This window comes from Protomyctophum parallelum, assembly GCF_964188405.1.
Source record: "Protomyctophum parallelum genome assembly, chromosome: 5".
In the NCBI taxonomy this organism is placed as follows: Eukaryota; Metazoa; Chordata; class Actinopteri; order Myctophiformes; family Myctophidae; genus Protomyctophum; species Protomyctophum parallelum.
Genome location: NC_139702.1, coordinates 52,704,902 through 52,725,538, shown reverse-complemented (window position 1 = coordinate 52,725,538; position 20,637 = coordinate 52,704,902). Strand labels below are relative to the sequence as shown.

Below are 20,637 nucleotides of genomic sequence, written 5' to 3'. Positions count from 1 at the left end.
TGTGCAAACTTGGTTTATGCAGATATTGCAGAATCCCTACAGGGGGTCATGCCTATGTTCCTCAGCCCTATGTTCCCTCTGCCCTATGTTCCCTCAATCCGATAAGTGCAAGTGTAATAAATGTAATAGTGTAATAAGTATATTAGTGTAATAGTGTAATAAGTATAATAGTGTAATAGTGTAATAAGAGTAATACAGACAGCATTTTTTTTCCAATGAAATTGCCATCTCGTCTTTTTTTCTCTCGTTTCGTCTCGTCTTTTTTCTCTCATCTCGTCTTTTATTTCTCATCGCATTTTTTTTCTCGTCTCACCACGCATCAAGGAAGCAGGCACGACTGCAATTCATCTTAATGTCTTTTATCGGGTGCACGGTCTGGGAAGAACCTGTTAAACAAGACAATACCAGCACTCACAGAACTGTCCTTAAAGGAACTTTATTGTTTCGATTTGCCAGAGTATAATTTTTCAGTTCCTTGTTCCTTGTTCCTTGTATATATATATTTTTTACCTTCCTTGTCTGGTTAAATGTGGTAATGTGTAAAAAGGCTGAGTCAGACTTGTTGTCTGCGCACACCTGACAAAAGATATGAAATATTCAGACTGTACATGACCAAGACATCTCCCTTCAGGAACGGTATGGGTATTTGTGACATGGGGTACCAGAGCTAAAGGAAACCCATATTACTACTAAGTATGGCTTTCCCGGTGTATTGTGCAGGAGGCCATCCAGCTGGCTTATGCCAGTACAGGGTTTCAGCCTCCTGAAGGCCTTAGGACCCAGGATGCTGCCATACCCTGCGTAGAGCAGGGTATGCTCTACTGTGGACCTCTGCTGGTAGAATCTAAAGCAGCAGCATCAATTATTTGCGAGAAAAACAAAATAGGTCAAAATGGGCATATTGTTTTACAGCCCAATAAATCGTCTTCCATTAGCCTTCATTGAGTTGATTGATTGACAGCTGACATGACAAGCCTCTGTTACGGGTCTCAGGGCTGCTGAGTACCTCATTAATAAAACTTAACCTGAATAAACAGGGATAAAGACGGAGCAATGAGTGTTGCTTTTCTTTCCAGAATGTAACTGAGGGGAACCGGAAGCTGCGCTCCTTATATTGGGACCCCAGAGAACCTGGGCTAGAACAAACGTTCCGTCCTCACTGCATGTTACACTTTGCTAGTGCAATTAATTCAAAGTATTAATTGTAAACCTTTATGAAACGAAATTATTAAATAATTAAACAGACTTAAAACACATTAAGTTGGGTCACACTCTCCTGGTGCTGCAACACCTTTGTTGATTTACTCAACATTGGGGCTAATATTTGTCAGCCCCAGAGCCTATAGTTCAATCACATTGGAAGTGGCTCGGGAGGCATCCTTTGGTTAGACATAAGGTTGGGGTGCCTTAAGACGACCGGATTAAGGTTGGTGAGGGGTGCGTTAAGGGTTAGGTTAGGTTTAGGTGTGCTGTCCCGTGGGAGGTTAGGTTAGGGTGAGGGTTTGAGATGGTTAACATCAGTAGACAACTTGACTGCGTGTGCGTGCGTTTATCTTGATTTGTGAGTTCTCTTGGCACAGTACCATGGGTGTGTACGCATAACAAAACAATGCTGCTTCTATGCAACGATTGGTATGTGGTAATGTGGTTGACACGCACTGTAGGAGGAGAAGATGAGTTCAGATATGTACCAGTGCCACTGTCTGCTATTTTGTTTAAAGCTGCATTACACCTCAAGCAGACTGTAATTATGAAACCTTTTAATTAATTGTCTGGTTTGGGTGTTATTTTGTTCATAAAGTGCATGCTATTCTTGTGTGATCCTCAACACAGGATTTGATATATCCAGACTAACATTATTAGTATTGCCTTCACCACCAATAACCATGATAGTACAGCAGCTATCTGCACCCGGGGGCATCACTATGCCAGCTTGTGCATGTGATCGACATTTGCATTAATGTTTTATTTTTGCCACGGACATGCAAAACAAGTGATCAATGATATTACCAGAACACAAATGTATAGCCTACAGTACTAATAGACTCTTGACGTGTCATATATTGTCTACTCTATTCCACTGCGCTACACATTTTAAAATAAGTCACTTATTTTTGGGGAAAAGCTACAACACATTACAGCATGTTGTGACCTTGTAGATCAGCAATTGTCCTTTCTTCTTAGCCTATAATGACATGCCCAAAATCAGGATGTCAGGGTTAAAGTAGTTAGATATATAGTTACCCAACTAACTTACCCAGCAAGACTGGGAAGTTATCCACTGTATACTGGCAGGTGGCCGTCCTGAGACAGGCATTATATGTGGCATAATGCATGGTCCAAGTATATTCCATGTTTGGGATTTCAATAAATGGGTCTTATACAGTAAGTACAGTTGCAGTCCGAGAAAGGGACCCTTAGCTGCAAAGGTGAATGGTGAATTATTGCAGATGGCCTTTCAGAGGACAGTGTTACTTGGGGACATGAGGAGACAGGAAGTTCTACAGGCTAAACTAGTTTTGTTTGTCAACGTAGCTTAAATAGTTGGTGTCAGTTCATTAAGGTGTGTACTCTAGGTTGATGAGACAACTATGCAATGGAAACATACCTGAGATTCAAAACAGATAATTAAGTACATGATGAGTGATTCATGAAGGCCATGCATGTCAGGATTTAAAAGGAATGTTTCACTGTTCACTGTTTCACTGTGTTGTTGTGGAGCATTTGCTATAACAAAGTAGATAGACTAGACCCCATGCAGTAGTGTCATTGCTGTAACTTGGTATCTGTAATGTGTTCTGTTGCTGCAGGGTGAACTACTGTATGGGTAGCATTATAGTATAATTGATGCCTTACAGCCCCCCCCCCCCCCCCCCCCCCCCTGTCTGTTTTGGAATGAGGGAACATAGGGCTGAGGGAACATATAGGGCTGAGGGAACATAGGCCTGAGGGAACATAGGGCTGAGGGAATATAGGCCTGAGGGAACATAGGGCTGAGGGAACATAGGGCTGAGGGAACATGGGTACGGTCCCCATTACAGGATACTGGTTTCTTCAGTATTATGGCAGACGAGGCCAGGTCCTCTAAAACGGAAAACAATTGTCAATTTGTTTAAGATACGTTGAGCAGCTTGAAATCAAGGAGCGTTTTCTATGTTTTATTGATTGCTCAGCATCTCGTGGTGCAGCTGCTATAGTGGACGCTATAAACACAGGACTGGAGATCGGTGGTTTAAAAAACATCCCAATTGTTGCTCAGAGTTATGACGGCTCCGTAATGTCGGGTCACATTTCAGGCGTGCAGCTAAAAAAATGAAACCCCGTGCTGTGTGTGTGTGTGTGTGTGTGTGCACACACACAGCACTACAGGGTTTCATTAGTACAGCAGGTAGTAGTGTGCTGCTGTACTACCTAAATAACTATTTTTTTTAGGGGTTAGGGCATTGTAAAAATGCTAAAATAATAAAATAAAGGTTTAAAAAATCGCTGGTCGCTCGCCAAGCTGTCGCACCCCCTGGCGTCTGGTTCAAGCTCCGCCTATGACTGTTACTGAACACACACTATAGCAATGATTACTGTCACACTATAGAGCTATTTAACACTGTTACTGAACACACACTATAGCAATGATTACTGTCACACTATAGAGCTATTTAACACTGTTACTGAACACACTCTAGTCTATAGCAATGATTACTGTCACAATACAGAGCAATTTAAGTTAGGTAACCAAATAGTAGATCTTTACACTCTCAATAGTTGTTAAACATCTGCTTCATTTCCAAAAAACTACACAATTAGAGAATGTAGAAGATTGCTACTTTTGATCCTTTGATTATATAATGCTGATGATGTTCATATGTATTATTGTTGTAGCAGAGTGGTTATAGGGTTATATTAGTGACTGAGCTTTGTTAACATGAGTGCCCGGGATCGTTTCCCGCCAATTTCAAAGAATGTTTGTTGCTTCCTGCCAATTTCACAGAATGTTTGTCCTTTTACCAACCAACCAAACAATACTCTTTTCACCTCTAGCCACTGACCACCATTGTGAGAGTCTATTAATGTAAAATGGTGGTCCATGGCTCAAACATGTTGTCACTGATGAAGTTACTTGTTATGTTTATATATGTAAATACTACTCCTACTCCATAAAGCCGTGTCCCAGTAGCTGAGTAACGGTACTGTCGACGGTTTATAAACATCAGTTCCCGGGTTCTCTTCCCCTGAGACTGAGAGTGTGTTTCCTTCTTACCAAACAAAATAGTTTTTGCATCTAGTCGAGGTCCATTCGGTATCTGATCCACCGTCCACGGACCACCATTGTGAGAGTCTATAAATGTAAAATGGTGGTCCGTGGCTCAAATACTGAATGAATAATGGACCTCGACTAGATGCAAAAACAATTGTGTTTGTTTGGTAACTCGGGCACTGATGTTTATAAAACGACGACAGTAACCATTCAGCTACTGGGGTTATTTTAAAGTTTTGTAGAAACATCATATACATAAACATCATAACAAGTAACTAAGTGATAACAGACGTTTGAACAAAAACAACAACAGCGTTAAATATTAAATAACATTGAATTGTTTACCTCCTGCTGACAGACGACGGACACGGTGCGTGACGTGGCACTTTCAAACAAACACTGACCAAACCCACCTCATCGCGTCTGCGCTGTATTTGAGGGTGGCGTCACTTCCTTCCGGTGTGAGGCCACGCCCGCGAGTTTTTACGCGCGAGATTCTTGGATTCTTGTAGTCATATTGTAGTCCTCCTACGTTACATCCGGGTCCCGTCCGCTTCTCATTGTTAGCTACATATGTACGCGTGAATCTTTTTTTCTTTCTTTTTTGTCAACGTTTTTTGTCAGAAAGGAAGCCATTGAGGGTTAAAATGGGTCTTAATGCTTCCAACTTATTAACGTAACTGTAAAGTGTCACGACAAAGAAAATATATGACGTGGAACTTGGTGGTCTAGTGGACTAGTCATCTGACTATGAATCCTAACTTCGTAACTTTGCGTGTTCGAACCCCGTTGGTAAATTTCCAACAACACGGACTACTAGTTTTTGTGAGGTTATGGTTAGGGCTAGTTTGACATGCATTAGATTGCGGACCCCCATTTAGTGGCATTTCTATCTATGGGACCCCCAGCAACTGACAGGTAGGTACTGCAGGGGGTCCCCAGACCCCAGCAACCTTTGATTGATTGATTGAAATATTGGTCCATTATTTCTCCACTTTAATAATACCAATTGGTATTGTGTTTTACATCATTTTAATCGTTGATTAGTCACCTTTACATATATATATATATATATATATATATATATATATATGTGTGTGTGTGTGTGTGTGTGTGTGTGTATATATATATATATATATATATATATATAGTATTAGGGCTGTCAAACGATTACATTAAAAAAATACATTACATTACATTTCTTAAAAATGTATTAGTCATGATCAATGATGTCCAAAATATGCCATATTTTTCTGTAGACTATATTGTTGTGGGAATAGAAAGATAAATAACAGTAGACCATCTTGCCAATCAGACTATACCAGTAAGACGCCCTGAGGGCGAGAAGTGAGGTCACGTGCACACATCTGCCTGGGTGACGGCAGACTGCTGGGTGAGCGCTGGTGCTTTGGCATGGGGGGGTCAGATCAACATATGGAATTAATTCTGTACTGGCCAGCGTGTCTTGAGTGTACAGGGTTTGATGAGGTCAGATCAACATATGGAATGTCAGAACAGGTCAGCTCCATATATGGAGATCTAATGGTGGCAGTGGGGGCAGTGTCTTGAGTGTACAGGGTTTGATGAGGGCCCAGGTAGGGCCGGGCCTTCATTTTTGGGCCTGAGAACTCTACTAATAACTTTGGGCCGTCTAGAGTTTGAATGGACAGGTATCAGTCAAAAGGGAAACATCGAAGAGGAAGGACGGGTGGGGAGGATCAACATGGAATGTCAGAACAGGTCAGCTCCATATATGGAGATCTAAGGGTTTGAGGTCAGATGTAGAGTAACTGGCCGGCTCAGCTCCATATGATCTAGGTGATGATCCAGTCTTTTCCATGTATGGCTATCCAGGGTTTGATGAGGTCAGTGTCGTGATCTTATATCATATATGGAAACGGCCATATATGGTGGCGTGACGTGTCACGACTCGGCGTGAGGTCATGAGGCGTGACCATATATGGAGGCATGACACGAGGCGTGACATGACACACTTACTGACTGACTGACGGGAAATGCAGGTTTTCATAGTAAACAGTGGTCTATGGTCTGGAAAAATATCACTTGTGTGGGACAGGGGTACGGGGTTATAGCAACTTATTACATTATTTTGCATTAAATGCCTTGATCATATATATTCGACCATATAGGCCTAGCCCTAGCCTATTATTGCATATCATTTTATTATTGTTAGATTTGCATTTCTTCAAATATGCACACTTACCAACTTATAAGCTTTCAATGAAACTATTACCTACAACAAACTACATCAAACTTTTCCAAACCGAGCACGTAATTATGATTAAGCACAGCTGGTACTATACACCCGGCATTTAAGCGCGCACCAGCAAGTGCGTGTCGTGCACGCGCATGATGTTGCGTGTGCATGCGTGCATGTGTGCATGTGCGCATGTGCACGTGCAAGCGGGGGGGAAAACGCACTTCCGGTCCCTCACGGATCACCGCCCTCACGGAGCACGGCCCGCTCACGGAGCACGGCCCGCTCACGGAGCACATCTCGTCTGCGAGACTGTAGCTGGGAGCTATTGGAAATGCCGCCTCGCAAACAGCTGACTTTACTATGAGTGACGTAGACTAGTAGCACGCAACACCACGTGACCCATTATAACTGTCACCAACAACACTTTTAACTATAGAAAGAGGCAATTCTGGGAAATTGCAAAGTGTGGTTGCCTACATTGCACCTGTCGAAAATGGAATTGCTTTTGGCTCTGCGTTGATTAAGCCGAACGACACAGAAGATCTAAATTCTGACTGTGCTGTTTTAATCGGATAGGTCCGGAGATGTGTACCGATTTTTGTGAGATTTGGACAAAATATGTAGGTGGAGGATCCAAAAGTGTGTTTTGAGCAAAATTCAAAATGGCGGAAATCTATCTAGACGCAAATGGGCGTGGCCTATATGAGGAGATGCGTCATGACCCAAGGAAAACAGGGGAAAAATATTTTTGATTTTACGACCTATGGTTCAAGAGTTATACCCCAAAAGGTAAAGTTGGCTGTTATAGCGCCACCATATACTTATACTTATACGATATACTTCCAAGGTAAATAATTTTAGTAATTATTATGAATCTCTCCTCCAAGTCTTGTAAGTATAGCCATTACGGTCTCAGAGGAAAAAATACTTGAAAGTGAGTTTTTGCATTTTCCCATTCATGTCTATGGGGAAATTTAATGCACTAATTAATTCATATCAATTAAACTATCCAACTATCCAACATGTCTTAGCAAAATACAAGCACACGATTCCCGTCGTTTTGACATAATGGCTCGAGTGCGTGCGACAAAAACTGTGGGAGGAGATGCACGACAAAATAAAGTTTATCTAGTAAGAAAATAAAGAAAAGGGTAGAAAAGCAATAGTATGGTTGCCTAGGCAACCACACTAATACTAATAATAAAGTGTCACAGTTACTAGAGTCTGGTTTGGGCAACCAGACTAAAAAGAAGAAGAATCATTCACTACACGCTCACATGTACACACTAACACACACACAGACTGTCCCCTTCTAGCTGTGAGACGACAGCACTACCAACTATTCCACCGTGCCCCCATGTCTGCTATTTTTGAATAGCCAAAGTATAAAATATGGTTTAAGTGGTTGAAATCGAGAACTCGAGAATAGCCAAAGTATAAAATATGGTTTAATATTGGTTACAAAGGTGCATTTTACAGTTACATGATTTATAGATCCAAGTTGTATTGCAGGTGATTAGATAGAAGGTGCAGTCCATGACTCCTGTCATCACTGGAATACATGCTCACTGAATCTGTGTCACCTCCGTGTCCTCTGTGGAGGACACAACCTGTCCATCCACTATGTTCTCCACAATGGTCACCACTCTCCGCTCAATGTGGGGCTTATGCTCTGGAGACACAGTAAGACAAACATACAGTACATCCTTGTTTAGAGGGTTAGGGTTAGGAATTTCTGTCTTACGGGAAAGTATAGTGCAAACTGAATGAATAAGAGAGAGGGTTAGAATCAGACAACCGACACAGGTCACGAGTCAGTGTATGTGCAGTATACTATGGATGGATAAATGGATGGACACTGGTCAGACAGACGTACAGATGGACGGATGGGTGCATGCAGGCCAGTTACATAAACACTCGATTCATCTATTTGTCATTCTATAACATGACTGAATAATTTCTCCCAGTGTCAAATGCTTACCTTCTACCACCACCACCTGCACTTGTATCTCCACAGCTCTGTGGAAACACACAAAGCAACAGCAGTGTGTCATCAATACGAAACACAAAAAAGTGAATACATCACTTAGTTCAAACCGCATGCAGGGACCCGCAGGTGCCTTCCTTCCCCCTGTTTCTCACTTGGTATGCCCCTCTCCATCCAGCAGTCTGCGGTACTCTGCGATCTCCTGCTCCAGTCTCATCTTGATGTCCAGGAGGACGGTGTAGTCTGTGGCCTGCTGCTTGATGCTGACGGTCAGCTCACGCAGCTCCGCCTCCAGGGTGTGGATGGAGAGCTGCAGCTGGCTGAGCTGAGAGCTGTAAGTACCACACACATCCTCCAAGCTCTGCTCCAAGTACGATTTCTGCAGGGTGGGTAGTGCAAGAAGGGAAAATAGTTGTGGAGTAGCAGAAGGTGTAGTAATAGGTGATTAACAAATAAGGTGTATCGAATCGAATCGAATCGAATCGAATCGAATCGAATCGAATCGAATCGAATCGAATCGAATCGAATCGAATAGGGATGCACCAATATGGAAATTCTTGGCCGATACCGATGATTACAATAATAATTTAGCCGATATAAAGGTCGTCTTCCAGACAGCAGAGATATATTAGACAATGTATAATTACAAAGACAGTTGGTATACTCTGATTGTCTTTGTGTTTTTACCTTCCTTAATGTGGATGAGACCGTGTAAGTGGAGGAAAAGCATAATACGCCGTAGATGCAACGTGATTGAAAGGGGACATATACAGTACATATAGAAACCAGTCTACAATATAATACAAGTTAGATGCTGGAGCTACAGTATGTATTGCAGGTAGCATCCACAATGGTTCCACAGGGTAAAGTACTGTACCTTGGACAACATGGCCTGTCGTTCTATCAGCAGACTCTGGTGGCTTTTCTTCATGTCAGAGAGCTGCGTCTGAGATCTCTTCACCTCTGTGCTGCAGGTGGAGATGCTGCTCTGTGTCACCACCACCTTTCCCGCACGCACACACACACACACACACACACACACACACACACACACACACACACACACACACACACACACACACGCACACACACACACACACACACACACACACACACACGCACACACACACACACACACACACACACACACACACACACGCACACACACACACACACACACACACACACAGAGAAGTTCACATGGAGAAAATGCACACCAGTGGCAGATGGCCGAGACACTCAAACAAAACAAGAGTCGCTGCACACTCTCGTAGCTCTCAATGCACAATTTATAAGGACTGGAGAACAATACAGACAGCGCCGTATCCGGCACTTCACAGATGGGGGGGACGAATCCGAACCGGCCCACATGCACGGGCGCGAAGCGCCCGTGCATGTGGGGCGATTCGCACGGGCGCGAAGCGCCCGTGCGGAAAAAAATCGGGTATTTGCGGTTATAAAGTCGTTATTTTCGGGTAAAAACGGGTCTGCACAGCAGAAATAGCCTAGTGCAAATCTTACCTTTTTGATGAGCCTGCCCGAGACATACACGGCTTTAACCAGCACTGGGCATAACATATAAACAACTTCCTGAATCCTATCCAAGTTCCCCCATAGAAATACATTGAAATCTCCACTATAGCAGAATCACACGCACTCGCACAACACTGACAGCGAGTCAGCGGCGGCCGCATGGTCCAAGTGCCTGCCCAATTTGAGGCTTTTTTATTCCCCGTGGCCGGCGGCCCAAAACGGTTCGCGGCCCCGAGTGGGCCGCTCCGCGGCCCGCCGGGGACGTGTCCCCGGGGACCCCCGTGGTTCCTACGGCCCTGAATACAGAAGAAAAAAATGGCATAGCTGCCTTCTTTCATCCACACCCACTGTGTTACTGTTCAGATCATTCACCTAATGCATGCTCTTCATAGAGAGACATTACCACTGCTCACTGGGTCAAGAGGACATGTAGAGATGCATATTAAGGACTCTGTGGACCAATGTGTTGAAGCAGTGGCTCTCCATTCTGAACAATCCTCAAGGACATGCTCCTATGAAGCTGGATTTATACTTAGTTGCATGCGGGGGTCACACACCGAAAATAGCTGAATGAATGTGAAAGGAGGATGTATGCATGTGAGAGCGTCATAATTAATTTAGTCTTGTACAGCCGTCAGCTCCTCATAGTAGACAGTGACACAAGTATGCCTCCACATAAACACAGTGCAAACACACAAACATGGATACCATAGAATCATTGGTCCGTTATTGATGCCCAGCATCATCTCACCTGAGTCTGAAACCATTGCTCGAGTTCCCTATGGTTCTTCTGGACTATGGTATCATACTTCTGTCTCATCTCAGAGAGTACCTGGGCCAGGTCAACAGACACAGCACACTCCACTTCCACATTCACAGAACCGTGTTCTGACTGCAGAGAAAGCATCTCCTGCAACAAGGGAAGAGAAGTGTACTTTTGATGTCATAGAGTTCTATTAGGGGTCACATAGTGACATAGTAATCACAAGTGATTAGAACGCTTATTCAATACATGTCTTATAGGTGAAATAAACCACCCACACCAAGAGATGGCGCCACACTGTTTGACAAAGCAGGAGTTGAACTGGGACTTAAGGGTTCTTGCGTAGATGGACCAGTCTGATACTGTTGAAGCAAATTATTATAATTACTAACTAGAAAAAGTGCCCCTCTGGGCACAGGTCTCCACCAGGCCAGGTCAGGTTGTGGCCTCCTGTGGCGGTATAATAGGCCAATGTGAAAAGGGTGCCATTTGTTCTTACACGATTGTTGTTCCAAAAATCCACCTGTTGGTGGCGCTATAGCAGGCCAATGTGAAAAGGGTGGGATATATTCCTCAGCCTAGTAGGAAAGTCTGTAAAAGATTTCACATAAATTGCATGCTGCGTTCATGATTTGAGGCTTTTGGTTTCAAAAGGGCCAATCATGCAAACTTGTTATGCCAAATAGGATGGAATTATATGAAATATCGGACAGAGCCATCTTGAACACATGACTATAGAGACAGTGTGTAACGATTTGCGGGATTTTTGAACAGAATCTGGGAGAAGTAATATAAAAAAAAAAATGTTTTTCAAAAGTCGGCCTCCTGGTGGCGCTATAACAGGCCGTTCTGGACATTTTGCATTGGTGCAGACAGACAGACAGACAGACAGACAGACAGACAGACAGACAGACAGACAGACAGACAGACAGACAGATTGATTGATTCACCTGTTCATGGTTTCTCTTGATATCAATCAGCTCCACTTTGAGATCCTCGATCTGGGCCTCCAGGCCACTGCTGGTCAGAGTCATACTGTCCCGGGCACTCTGCAGGTGGGTAATGTCTGCCTCCACTGCCATACGCATGTTCAGCTCCATCTCACACCTACATTAGAGAGAGAGGGACTGCTGTTAGCACTAGTAAAATCATGCTGTTGTGCTGTGAGTGAGTGCTTCTCTCAGTATGTGCGCTTGTGCGTGTGCGTGTGCGTGCGTGCATGCGTACAAAAGCAAACAAATGCGCCCCTTTTACCGAATGGATTGACCGATTGGAACAAATTAAAATTTTAAACCTGTTTAGATTCATGTTTGATCAACATGAATTTAAAACGAATAAAAAAGTAATTAAGGTATTCTTGACATCAACAAATTAATACAAATTATACAGACAAGAAACACTCGTGATCTTATTTTACAATTTTCCACTAAAGTATCCCAATAAAGAAGACTCATAATGATCATTCCATTAATACTCATTTCTACACAACCTTTCTGATTATGAGCGTACATCCACAATTGTTCTTTTTGACGCCCTTTTCAGTTTCCACCTGTCTTTTCCTACTGTGCTGACTTCCTGACTGCTTCCTCTGTATGCGTATGATTTATCTCATATGGAAAAATGTGAAAAAACAATTAAAACATACCGCTATACTATAATTACTGCGGTATGGAGCAAAAAACATCCCCCTACTTATTCTTGAAGTCACCAGCAGCCAGTCTGGCATTGTCCACCTGCAGGCTGATGGAGTGCTGCTCCCAAACCCTCCTCAGGATCTGGGCAAGGGAAGAGAAATACTCCACATGAACAGCTTTTCAAAATGTAAAAATAAATACATTGCAGACTGTATTCACAAATGTTGTTTTATTATTATTATTATTATTATTATTATTGTCTCCACCAGGCCGAAGGCATGTGGGGAGAGTATGTTTTGCACTCCGTCCGTCCGTGTGTGTGTCCGTGTGTGTGTCCGTGAACAGCTAATCTCGGCCACCGTTAACCCGGTCGATGCCATATTTTGCACACACACTCCCTGGATGCCAACCATGAACCTCTGCCCCAAACTTTCCAGAACGGCCTGTTATAGCGCCACCAGGAGGCCGCTTTGTGCAAAACAAGTTTTTCAATGCCATATTTTGCACACACACTCCCTGGATGCCAACCATGAACCTCTGCCCCAAACTTTCCAGTTATAGCGCCACCAGGAGATTGGTACACAGTCTCTCTAGAGCCATTCAACGAAACAGGTCTTTCAGATTTATCAGACTCCATCCTGATTGGTTAAGATTGGCTTCCAAAGTTCACAGGAGTGCTCAGTTTCAAACAAAATGCTGCAAATCATGAACACATCGCGTGATTTCCGTGAAATTGTGCACCCACATTCCCACTAGGCCGAGGACGAAATGCCACATGAACAATTTCAACTCAGCCTCAAGGTGGCGCTATAACTGGCCGAAAAGTGTTTTTACCTCTAACTGCACGGATCTGTGGATAACCTGGTGGAGACCTGTGTTCATTCTGTTTTTTAAGGGTCTACGTTGAAATGACGTTGTTTCAACGTCTAGGCTAAGCCTTTAAGACCGGGTTATAACCAAATTTTAGCGTATTTTAGACAAATAGCCAGAACAAAGCTCAGTGGGGAGGTACATATAGGCTTCATACGCTACAGGCTTAACACCCAGAGACCACGGGCATCTATAGATAATTATATGAATTCATCTCATTCCACGTATACGGAATACGTGGAATGAGATGAATTCATATAATTATCTATAGATGCCCGTGGTCTCTGTCTGGGTGTTAAGCCTGTAGGGTCTGAAGCCACAGTAATTATATGAGCATCCATCAGTGGATTACTGTCATGTCATTATACTGTATGTAGCCTGTCACATTGCCCAACGTGGGATGTTGGAGGAGCAGGCTATAATCTGTTGACTGAGTCCCCCAGGGGTGTCTATTAGTCCCTCCTACAGCAGGGGGCTTCAACTGATTATGAATGAGGGACCACCACTCTGACTAAGAATCAACCTGGGGACCACTGTTGTGTTGGGTAGCGTCACAGTCCCGCCCCCTTTCATGATGATGGACAGGCCCAGGAAATAATTCCCCATGCATTTTTCCCATTGACATTTCAAAAAGTATTTATTTAAAGACCTTTAAAGCCTCGGACAACGAACACAATATTTTGGGCCGAACAAATAATTAGCAAAGAAGAAAAACAACAAAAAAAAGTGTTTTACCCTATACCCTTTTTTCTTCTTTCTAATTATTTGCAAATTTTCTAATTTATTTCATGGGCCTGTCGTCATCATGAAAGGAGGCGGGACTGGGACACTGTAGGCGTGGTGTGGGGGAAAAAGCTTGAAATTAAATATTGACAGCTTCATTTAATTAGTTAATTTGAGGTGAATTAAATCAAGCCCTTAAAGGACAACTTTAGTTTTTTTCAACCAAGGTTCATGTTTTAGGTTGTTATTAGAGAAACTAAAAGGTGAGTGTTAAATTTCTTTCATTTGCTACTTTCTTTCGTTTTGGGGATTTTAGCAGTTTTTGACAGGGGGGCGGGGGCATTCGAGCATGGGGCTAAATATGTATTTTTTTACCAAATTTGATGGTGATTTATTTATTTATTATTTACTATAGTCCTAATAAACCCCAGGAAATTACATCTGGCCACAGCAGATCACAGGATCTACTGAATGTGAAGGTAGCTACTGGGGGAAGGCTTATACTGTGTGTATAGGCTCAATATGTCAGTTTGTCACATTCAATAGATCCTGTGATCTTTTGTGGCCAGATGTAATTTCTTGGGGTTTATTAGGACTATAGTAAATAATAAAGAAATAAATCGCCATAATATTGCCCCCGCCCCCTTGTCAAAAACTGCTAAAATCCCTAAAACGAAAGAAAGCAGCAAATGAAAAAAAAACAGGGGGCGGGGGCATTCGAGCATGGGGCTAAATATGTATTCCTTTTTTTTATTATTTACTATAGTAGGCTACCTTCACATTCAGTAGATCCTGTGATCTTTTGTGGCCAAATGTAATTTCTTGCGGTCTAGGACTATAGTAAATAATAAAATAATAAATCGCTATAAAGTTTTGTAAAATAATACATATTTAGCCCCATGCTCGAATGCCCCCTGTCAAAAACGGCTAAAATCCCTAAAACTAAAGAAAGCAGCAAACGAAAATGTTTTAACACTCATCTTTTACTTTCACTAATAACAACCTAAAACATGAACCTTGGTTGAAAAAAACTAAAGTTGTCCTTTAACTGAAATAATTATGCTAGTGATTTTTGAGAACCACTGATTGAGAACCACTGATCTATTCCTTTCGCGTTTACAAATTTGCCCCTCTCTTAACATTCCATATTAGACTCAGTATATGATTCATTGCAACTTACTGATGTATGAGCAAGCAGACACAGCGTCCCAGCACTATACTGACTGTGCCACCGTGCCCCGATTGATTCTATGGGCACATGTCCTGATAATGGTGACTCGACCAGTCAATCCGGTATACTTTCCATTGGAAATTATAACTCCCTTTTTCTGTGGAAGTTCTTGACAACCAACTTCCCAGTATAGGCGTAAACTACAACATTGGTGTGTTATCATACACCACCAGGTCATTTAACAATTAACACACACACACACACGCGCATGCATGCATGCATGCATGCATGCACGCACGCACGCACGCACGCACGCACGCACGCACGCACGCGCGCACGCACGCACGCACGCACACGCGCACACACACACAGGTGGACACAATGGAGGACCCTGATGTACTGATAATGAAGACTTAATGCTTTTGCTGCTTTTATCCTCAGCAGATTTTGTATAGACCTGTACTTTCTTTCTACAAACTGTTACAATTTTATAAAATACAAAAATACAGCCATCTCTTTGTCTGAAAAAGGTGATTTACAAGCTCGCAGCGTGCTGTAACGTGCTTTAACGTGCTGTGCCACATTGTGAGTTGTATCTTTTGCAGAATGTTTGCCCCGGACTAGGATATATGCGATTAACCATTATATCGCAAGTTCAGAATGACAAGATTTCATTTTATTTTATTGAGGGGCGTTAGTCCCTCCTATATTCAGCTTTAGTGTCGATTTTTGTCCTAACACAAACATTAAATTAATTTACGTCGTATGAGTAAATCAGTATTTTTGTTAAATTCCCATTGACAATGAATGGAGAATTTACGTCGTATGAGAAAATAAGTATTTTTGTTAAATTCCCATTGACAATGAATGGAGGATTTACATCATATGTGTCTGAGCAAATCAACATATGATGATGTACGATGATAAGAGCGCCCCTCACTTCACACAGGTGTGATTTGTTTTCTCCATATGCCACGTGACATGACAAATGTTTTGGTAGGCCTATCCTTTATTCAAAATACTGTATAACAAATCAATCTATCTAATTGATCAAACAGACAGACAGACAGACAGACAGACAGACAGACAGACAGACAGACTGACAGACAGACAGACAGACAGACAGACAGACAGACAGACAGACAGACAGACAGACAGACAGACAGACAGACAGACAGACAGACAGACAGACAGACAGACACACAGACAGACAGACAGACTGACTGACTGGCTGACTGACTGACTATAGGCTACCTGTGCATGCAGATCTGAGATGGTGCTGAAGAAGACAGTCATGTCCTTGCCTTGGATGGGTGCTTTCTTCTCATAGTGGTCTTTGATCTGCTGCTCCAGTTTCCTATTGGCTGCCTCCAAATTGCGCACCTGCGTGCACAAAGACAGAGTGACAAGTTAAATCCCAAAGTGACAAGTTAAATCCCAAAGGCAAGCGATTAACCACAGACAGTGGCTCATGGGGTGATTAACCACAGACAGTGGCTCATGGGGTGATTAACCACAGACAGTGGCTCATGGGGTGGTTGGGTGTGCTATACATTTCAACAGGTTACCTTTGTTTATTGATCGATTGAATACTTTATTAACAGTTTGTAAGGACAGGCAGAGGGTAGGCTACAATATAAAAGGATGAAATGCAGAAAAGCCTTTTGGCTTGTTTCCATTGGTGTCATCATGTACTCAATTCATCAAAATATTATTATCACTATCTCATAACCTTTAAGATTAAGCCATTAAGATTATCAATTCTGCCTATTTGAAACAAATCACTTCGGCCTTTTTGTTATTCTGATTCAAAAGTTTACAATTGACCAACATGGAGGTTATAAAATTGTATGCACTCCAACAGTAGTTACTATCACACGTGTGAAGCTTTGATTGATTGATTGATTGATTGATTGATTGATTGATTGATTGATTGATTGATTGATTGATTGATTGCCTTAAATCAAAACAAAGTTTTTAAACGAATTGTTGTTAGCCTACCTTCTCCAGGTACGAGGCCAGGCGGTCGTTGAGATTCTGCATGTGTGATTTCTCATCACCACACAGCAGGGCGACATCGTTGAATGGATCCCTGGAGAACATGGGCATGTGTCCCACCGCGCCCCCGTAGACGCTGCCGGGCGCACGGGACATCATGGCACCTCCTCCACCTCCACCGGGTAAACTGCTGCTGCTCCAGCTGCGAGCGCTGTAGTAGCTACGAGTGATGGAGAAGACGACCATGGCTGTGTCTGTGCTAGAGTGTAAACACTTGGAGACGATATGATGAGAGTTGACAGGTTACTCGAGCTGTGTGTCAACGGACGTTTTATAGAGAGTAAAAAACGGTTGGGCAAGGCGTCAGCCGCGTCAGTCAGCGTCACGCACCAAAAATATGTTTGGTATGACTCCGGAGAAACTCCGGAGAAACCATTATCTTCATACCAAACATATTTTTGCTTTGTCAGTTATCGTCGCGCGGTGACTAGAAAGACTTCAGAACTATCTGACAGGATTAAAGTATTAAGTAAAGGTTAAGTATAACTACATAATTACTTAATACTAGCTGGCTTTACCAAATCAATCAACCCTTCACAGTCAGGGACATTCACAATCACATGTGTAACCTATATTTCTCCCACATGAGGAAAAATCAACCTGCACAGTCATTTATAAATTCAATTTCATGTAGATTTCAATGTTTTGCATCAGATTATCTAGTATGTATAGGCCTACTTCACTTATTACACTTCTCATTTTCATTTGTCCTTGGTTTTTGTTTTATGTTTCAGTGTTGCTTTTAAAATGTTTAAAATGTATTAATTTGCCTATACTGCTATTATCACAACTAGCCTATAGGTGGTTACTGTTGTTGAGTGTGCCATTTTCTTCAGTTTTTATTGTATTTATTTATTTACAACTAAGCATATTTACCTGTGGCTGTTATCAAAAATAGACTTGAATGCAATTAACACTAGTGACCATACTGTACATGAAATCCCTATACAATATTTATGTTGTTTCAAAAGGAAGAGGGATAGTGGGGACACTGTACAGTGTGTTGCAAAATAAAAGGTAAAAGATGAGATATATTTTTTGAGATAGAGCACATGTATGATTATGAATGTCGCTCATACATGTACCTCACTCCTGCATGGCTGCATCTCTCCTTTCTTCCTACCACTTGCCACTTGTTGCCACTTTAAATAATGTCTCTCTCTCTCTCTCTCTCTCTCTCTCTCTCTCTCTCTCTCTCTCACGTGACGCACACACACACACACACACACACACACACACACACACACACACACACACACACACACACACACACACACACACACACACACACACACACACACACACACACACAAAATACAGTTTGAAAGATATCTGGAATTCTGGATACATCATTGACAGATGTCCGACACAGATTATATAAAGTATGCAGCCTGTTTTACCTGGAGCCTAATCTGTTCCCCTGTGTGTCTGTCATTAGTGTATAGCCTACACACACAATCGAGACAGGTGAGATGTTCTAAGCTTTGCATGCTAGGCTACTGTACTGTACTCAAACATCATGACTTTCCATAAGTTATTTTCAAAGTGATGGTTAGCAGCTAAATTCAGCCAAACATGTTGTAACATGCAAAAGAAAAGAACTTAAAGAAACATTGATCTCATCCAGCAGGCTGTGAAAACATAAGCTAGGATTTCTATGCGATGTGTGTGACTCACTTTTGCGTTCTCATAGTTTCACACTGGTAGTGTTAGCACGTACAGTATGTTCCTGCCCTTTCAGTCACTTTGTGTTTTCTTTGGAGAAGCTTAAGAAATGTTTTCTCAGGAACAGACAGGATTATGTTATGCACGCTAATGGTTTTTTTTCTTCCCTACTTCGAGCATGTCTGTCTGTGAGGGTTTGTGTGTGTGTGTGTGTGTGTGTGTGTGTGTGTGTGTGTACTGTGTGTGTGTGTGTGTGTGTGTGTGTGTGTGTGTGCGCGCGCACGCGTGCATGCATCCTATAATCCCCACATGTCTATATCTAATGAAACGTATTCACATTAAACAGAGTACAGATTAATGGAACTGTAAATGTGTGTTCTTCACACACACTGTGCAGAAGGATATGCTACTACACACACCAGTACTTGTAGTGGTGCCAGTCCACGGCAGAATAATCTAAAAGGTCTAGTCTTAAAAAGACAAAGAAGTGGCCGCACACTCTAATAGCTAAAGTGCTGATTTTTTATTATAGGAAGCAGAGAATAAAGGAAACCAATGTTTCGGCAGACAACTGCCTTCTTCAAGGTATGAAGAAGTTGCTTGCATGGGCCCTCTGGTATTTTAACCATGTGCCACTGTTTAGTCAAATCTGAAAATAACGGCTACAATGACAATATATATTCATGCTACAATTAGTTTATGGTGCAGTTTGCTCTCCAACCCTTTACCCAGATTAGGTATAGTGCTACTTTCAAGAAAATTAGGGAAGAATGGTTCCTACAAACCTATAATCTTACTGACACAATGAGCCATAGAGAAGCATCTGTCTCCTTAAAACAGAGAAGGGTTTGGAAAGCTGACAAGAAAACCTAATCAATGTCTAAACGGCACTAAAACATTATTGTATTTCTACAGTAAATGCATTGACTCTTTTTCATTGTCATGCAGTGCAGAATAAATGACAAATTTACAGGTGAGTGAGGACTATATTGATGTATCCAGAGGAAAGATTGAGTATTGCGTCATTCCTTTTACGCACATCCTCTCCATCTAAACACTTCCAAATCAATCAAAGCCTGTATAGTGAAAAGTGTTATCAGTTGTTGCTTTTAGGAAGCATTACTCACGCCAAGGTTGGAAGTATAAAAGAGACGATGCTCTCAAAATGCACCAGAACCATCTCACTTCTCTGACTCAACCTTGTAGAGATTGAACACTTCCTTCTAAAGGGCACTACAGTAAGTCTGTTATTTTTGTTATTTAAGAACATTTTGGTGGAACATTCATGTTTTGGTTGTAAAATTCAGTTGTTTGCTACTTTGCTTGGTTACACATTTTTTCAATTGTAAAATATTATAATTAGCAGCCAACAATTTTAACACTGAAGGCATATTGGTACAGTATAATTTTACTTTCCCTCTTATACAGATAATGGCAATGAAAGTAATTCTTCTTCTGGCGCTTGTGGCTGCACTGCTTCAATCCGGAGAGGCACTTCCAGCATCGTCCTCTTTAAATGGAGGCGTTGAAGAAAGCAGGCCTTTGCCACCACAACACCTCTCCAGACAGCAGCCGTTCAGACGGGAGGGGCCCGGGGCCGCCGAGGCGCGCCAGGTCCGCTCACCTGTCGCACACCGGCTGGCACAGCTATCGGAGGACGAGCGCGACGTCATGACCAAACAGATTATGAACGGCATTTCAGGTATGCAGTCACACAGATTCCACATGAAGTCAACAGTGCATTGTGATATAAAAATGAC

At 42.3% G+C, this 20,637-nt stretch overlaps 1 protein-coding gene across 1 annotated transcript; it reads right to left on the bottom strand.

Moving 5' to 3' along the window:
• Positions 1–6,704: 6,704 nt before the first annotated feature.
• LOC310858426 (keratin, type I cytoskeletal 19-like) lies at positions 6,705–17,470 on the bottom strand (the record flags this gene model as incomplete). The annotated part of the gene is made up of 9 exons (XM_083764533.1): positions 17,156–17,470; positions 16,409–16,537; positions 12,449–12,531; positions 11,707–11,863; positions 10,745–10,903; positions 9,338–9,463; positions 8,616–8,839; positions 8,419–8,492; positions 6,705–6,847 (listed from the first exon to the last, which is right to left on the bottom strand). The coding sequence occupies exons 1-9, from the start codon at positions 17,396–17,398 to the stop codon at positions 6,705–6,707; spliced, it is 1,338 nt and encodes a 445-aa protein (XP_083620659.1). The 5' UTR covers positions 17,399–17,470.
• Positions 17,471–20,637: the final 3,167 nt, after the last annotated feature.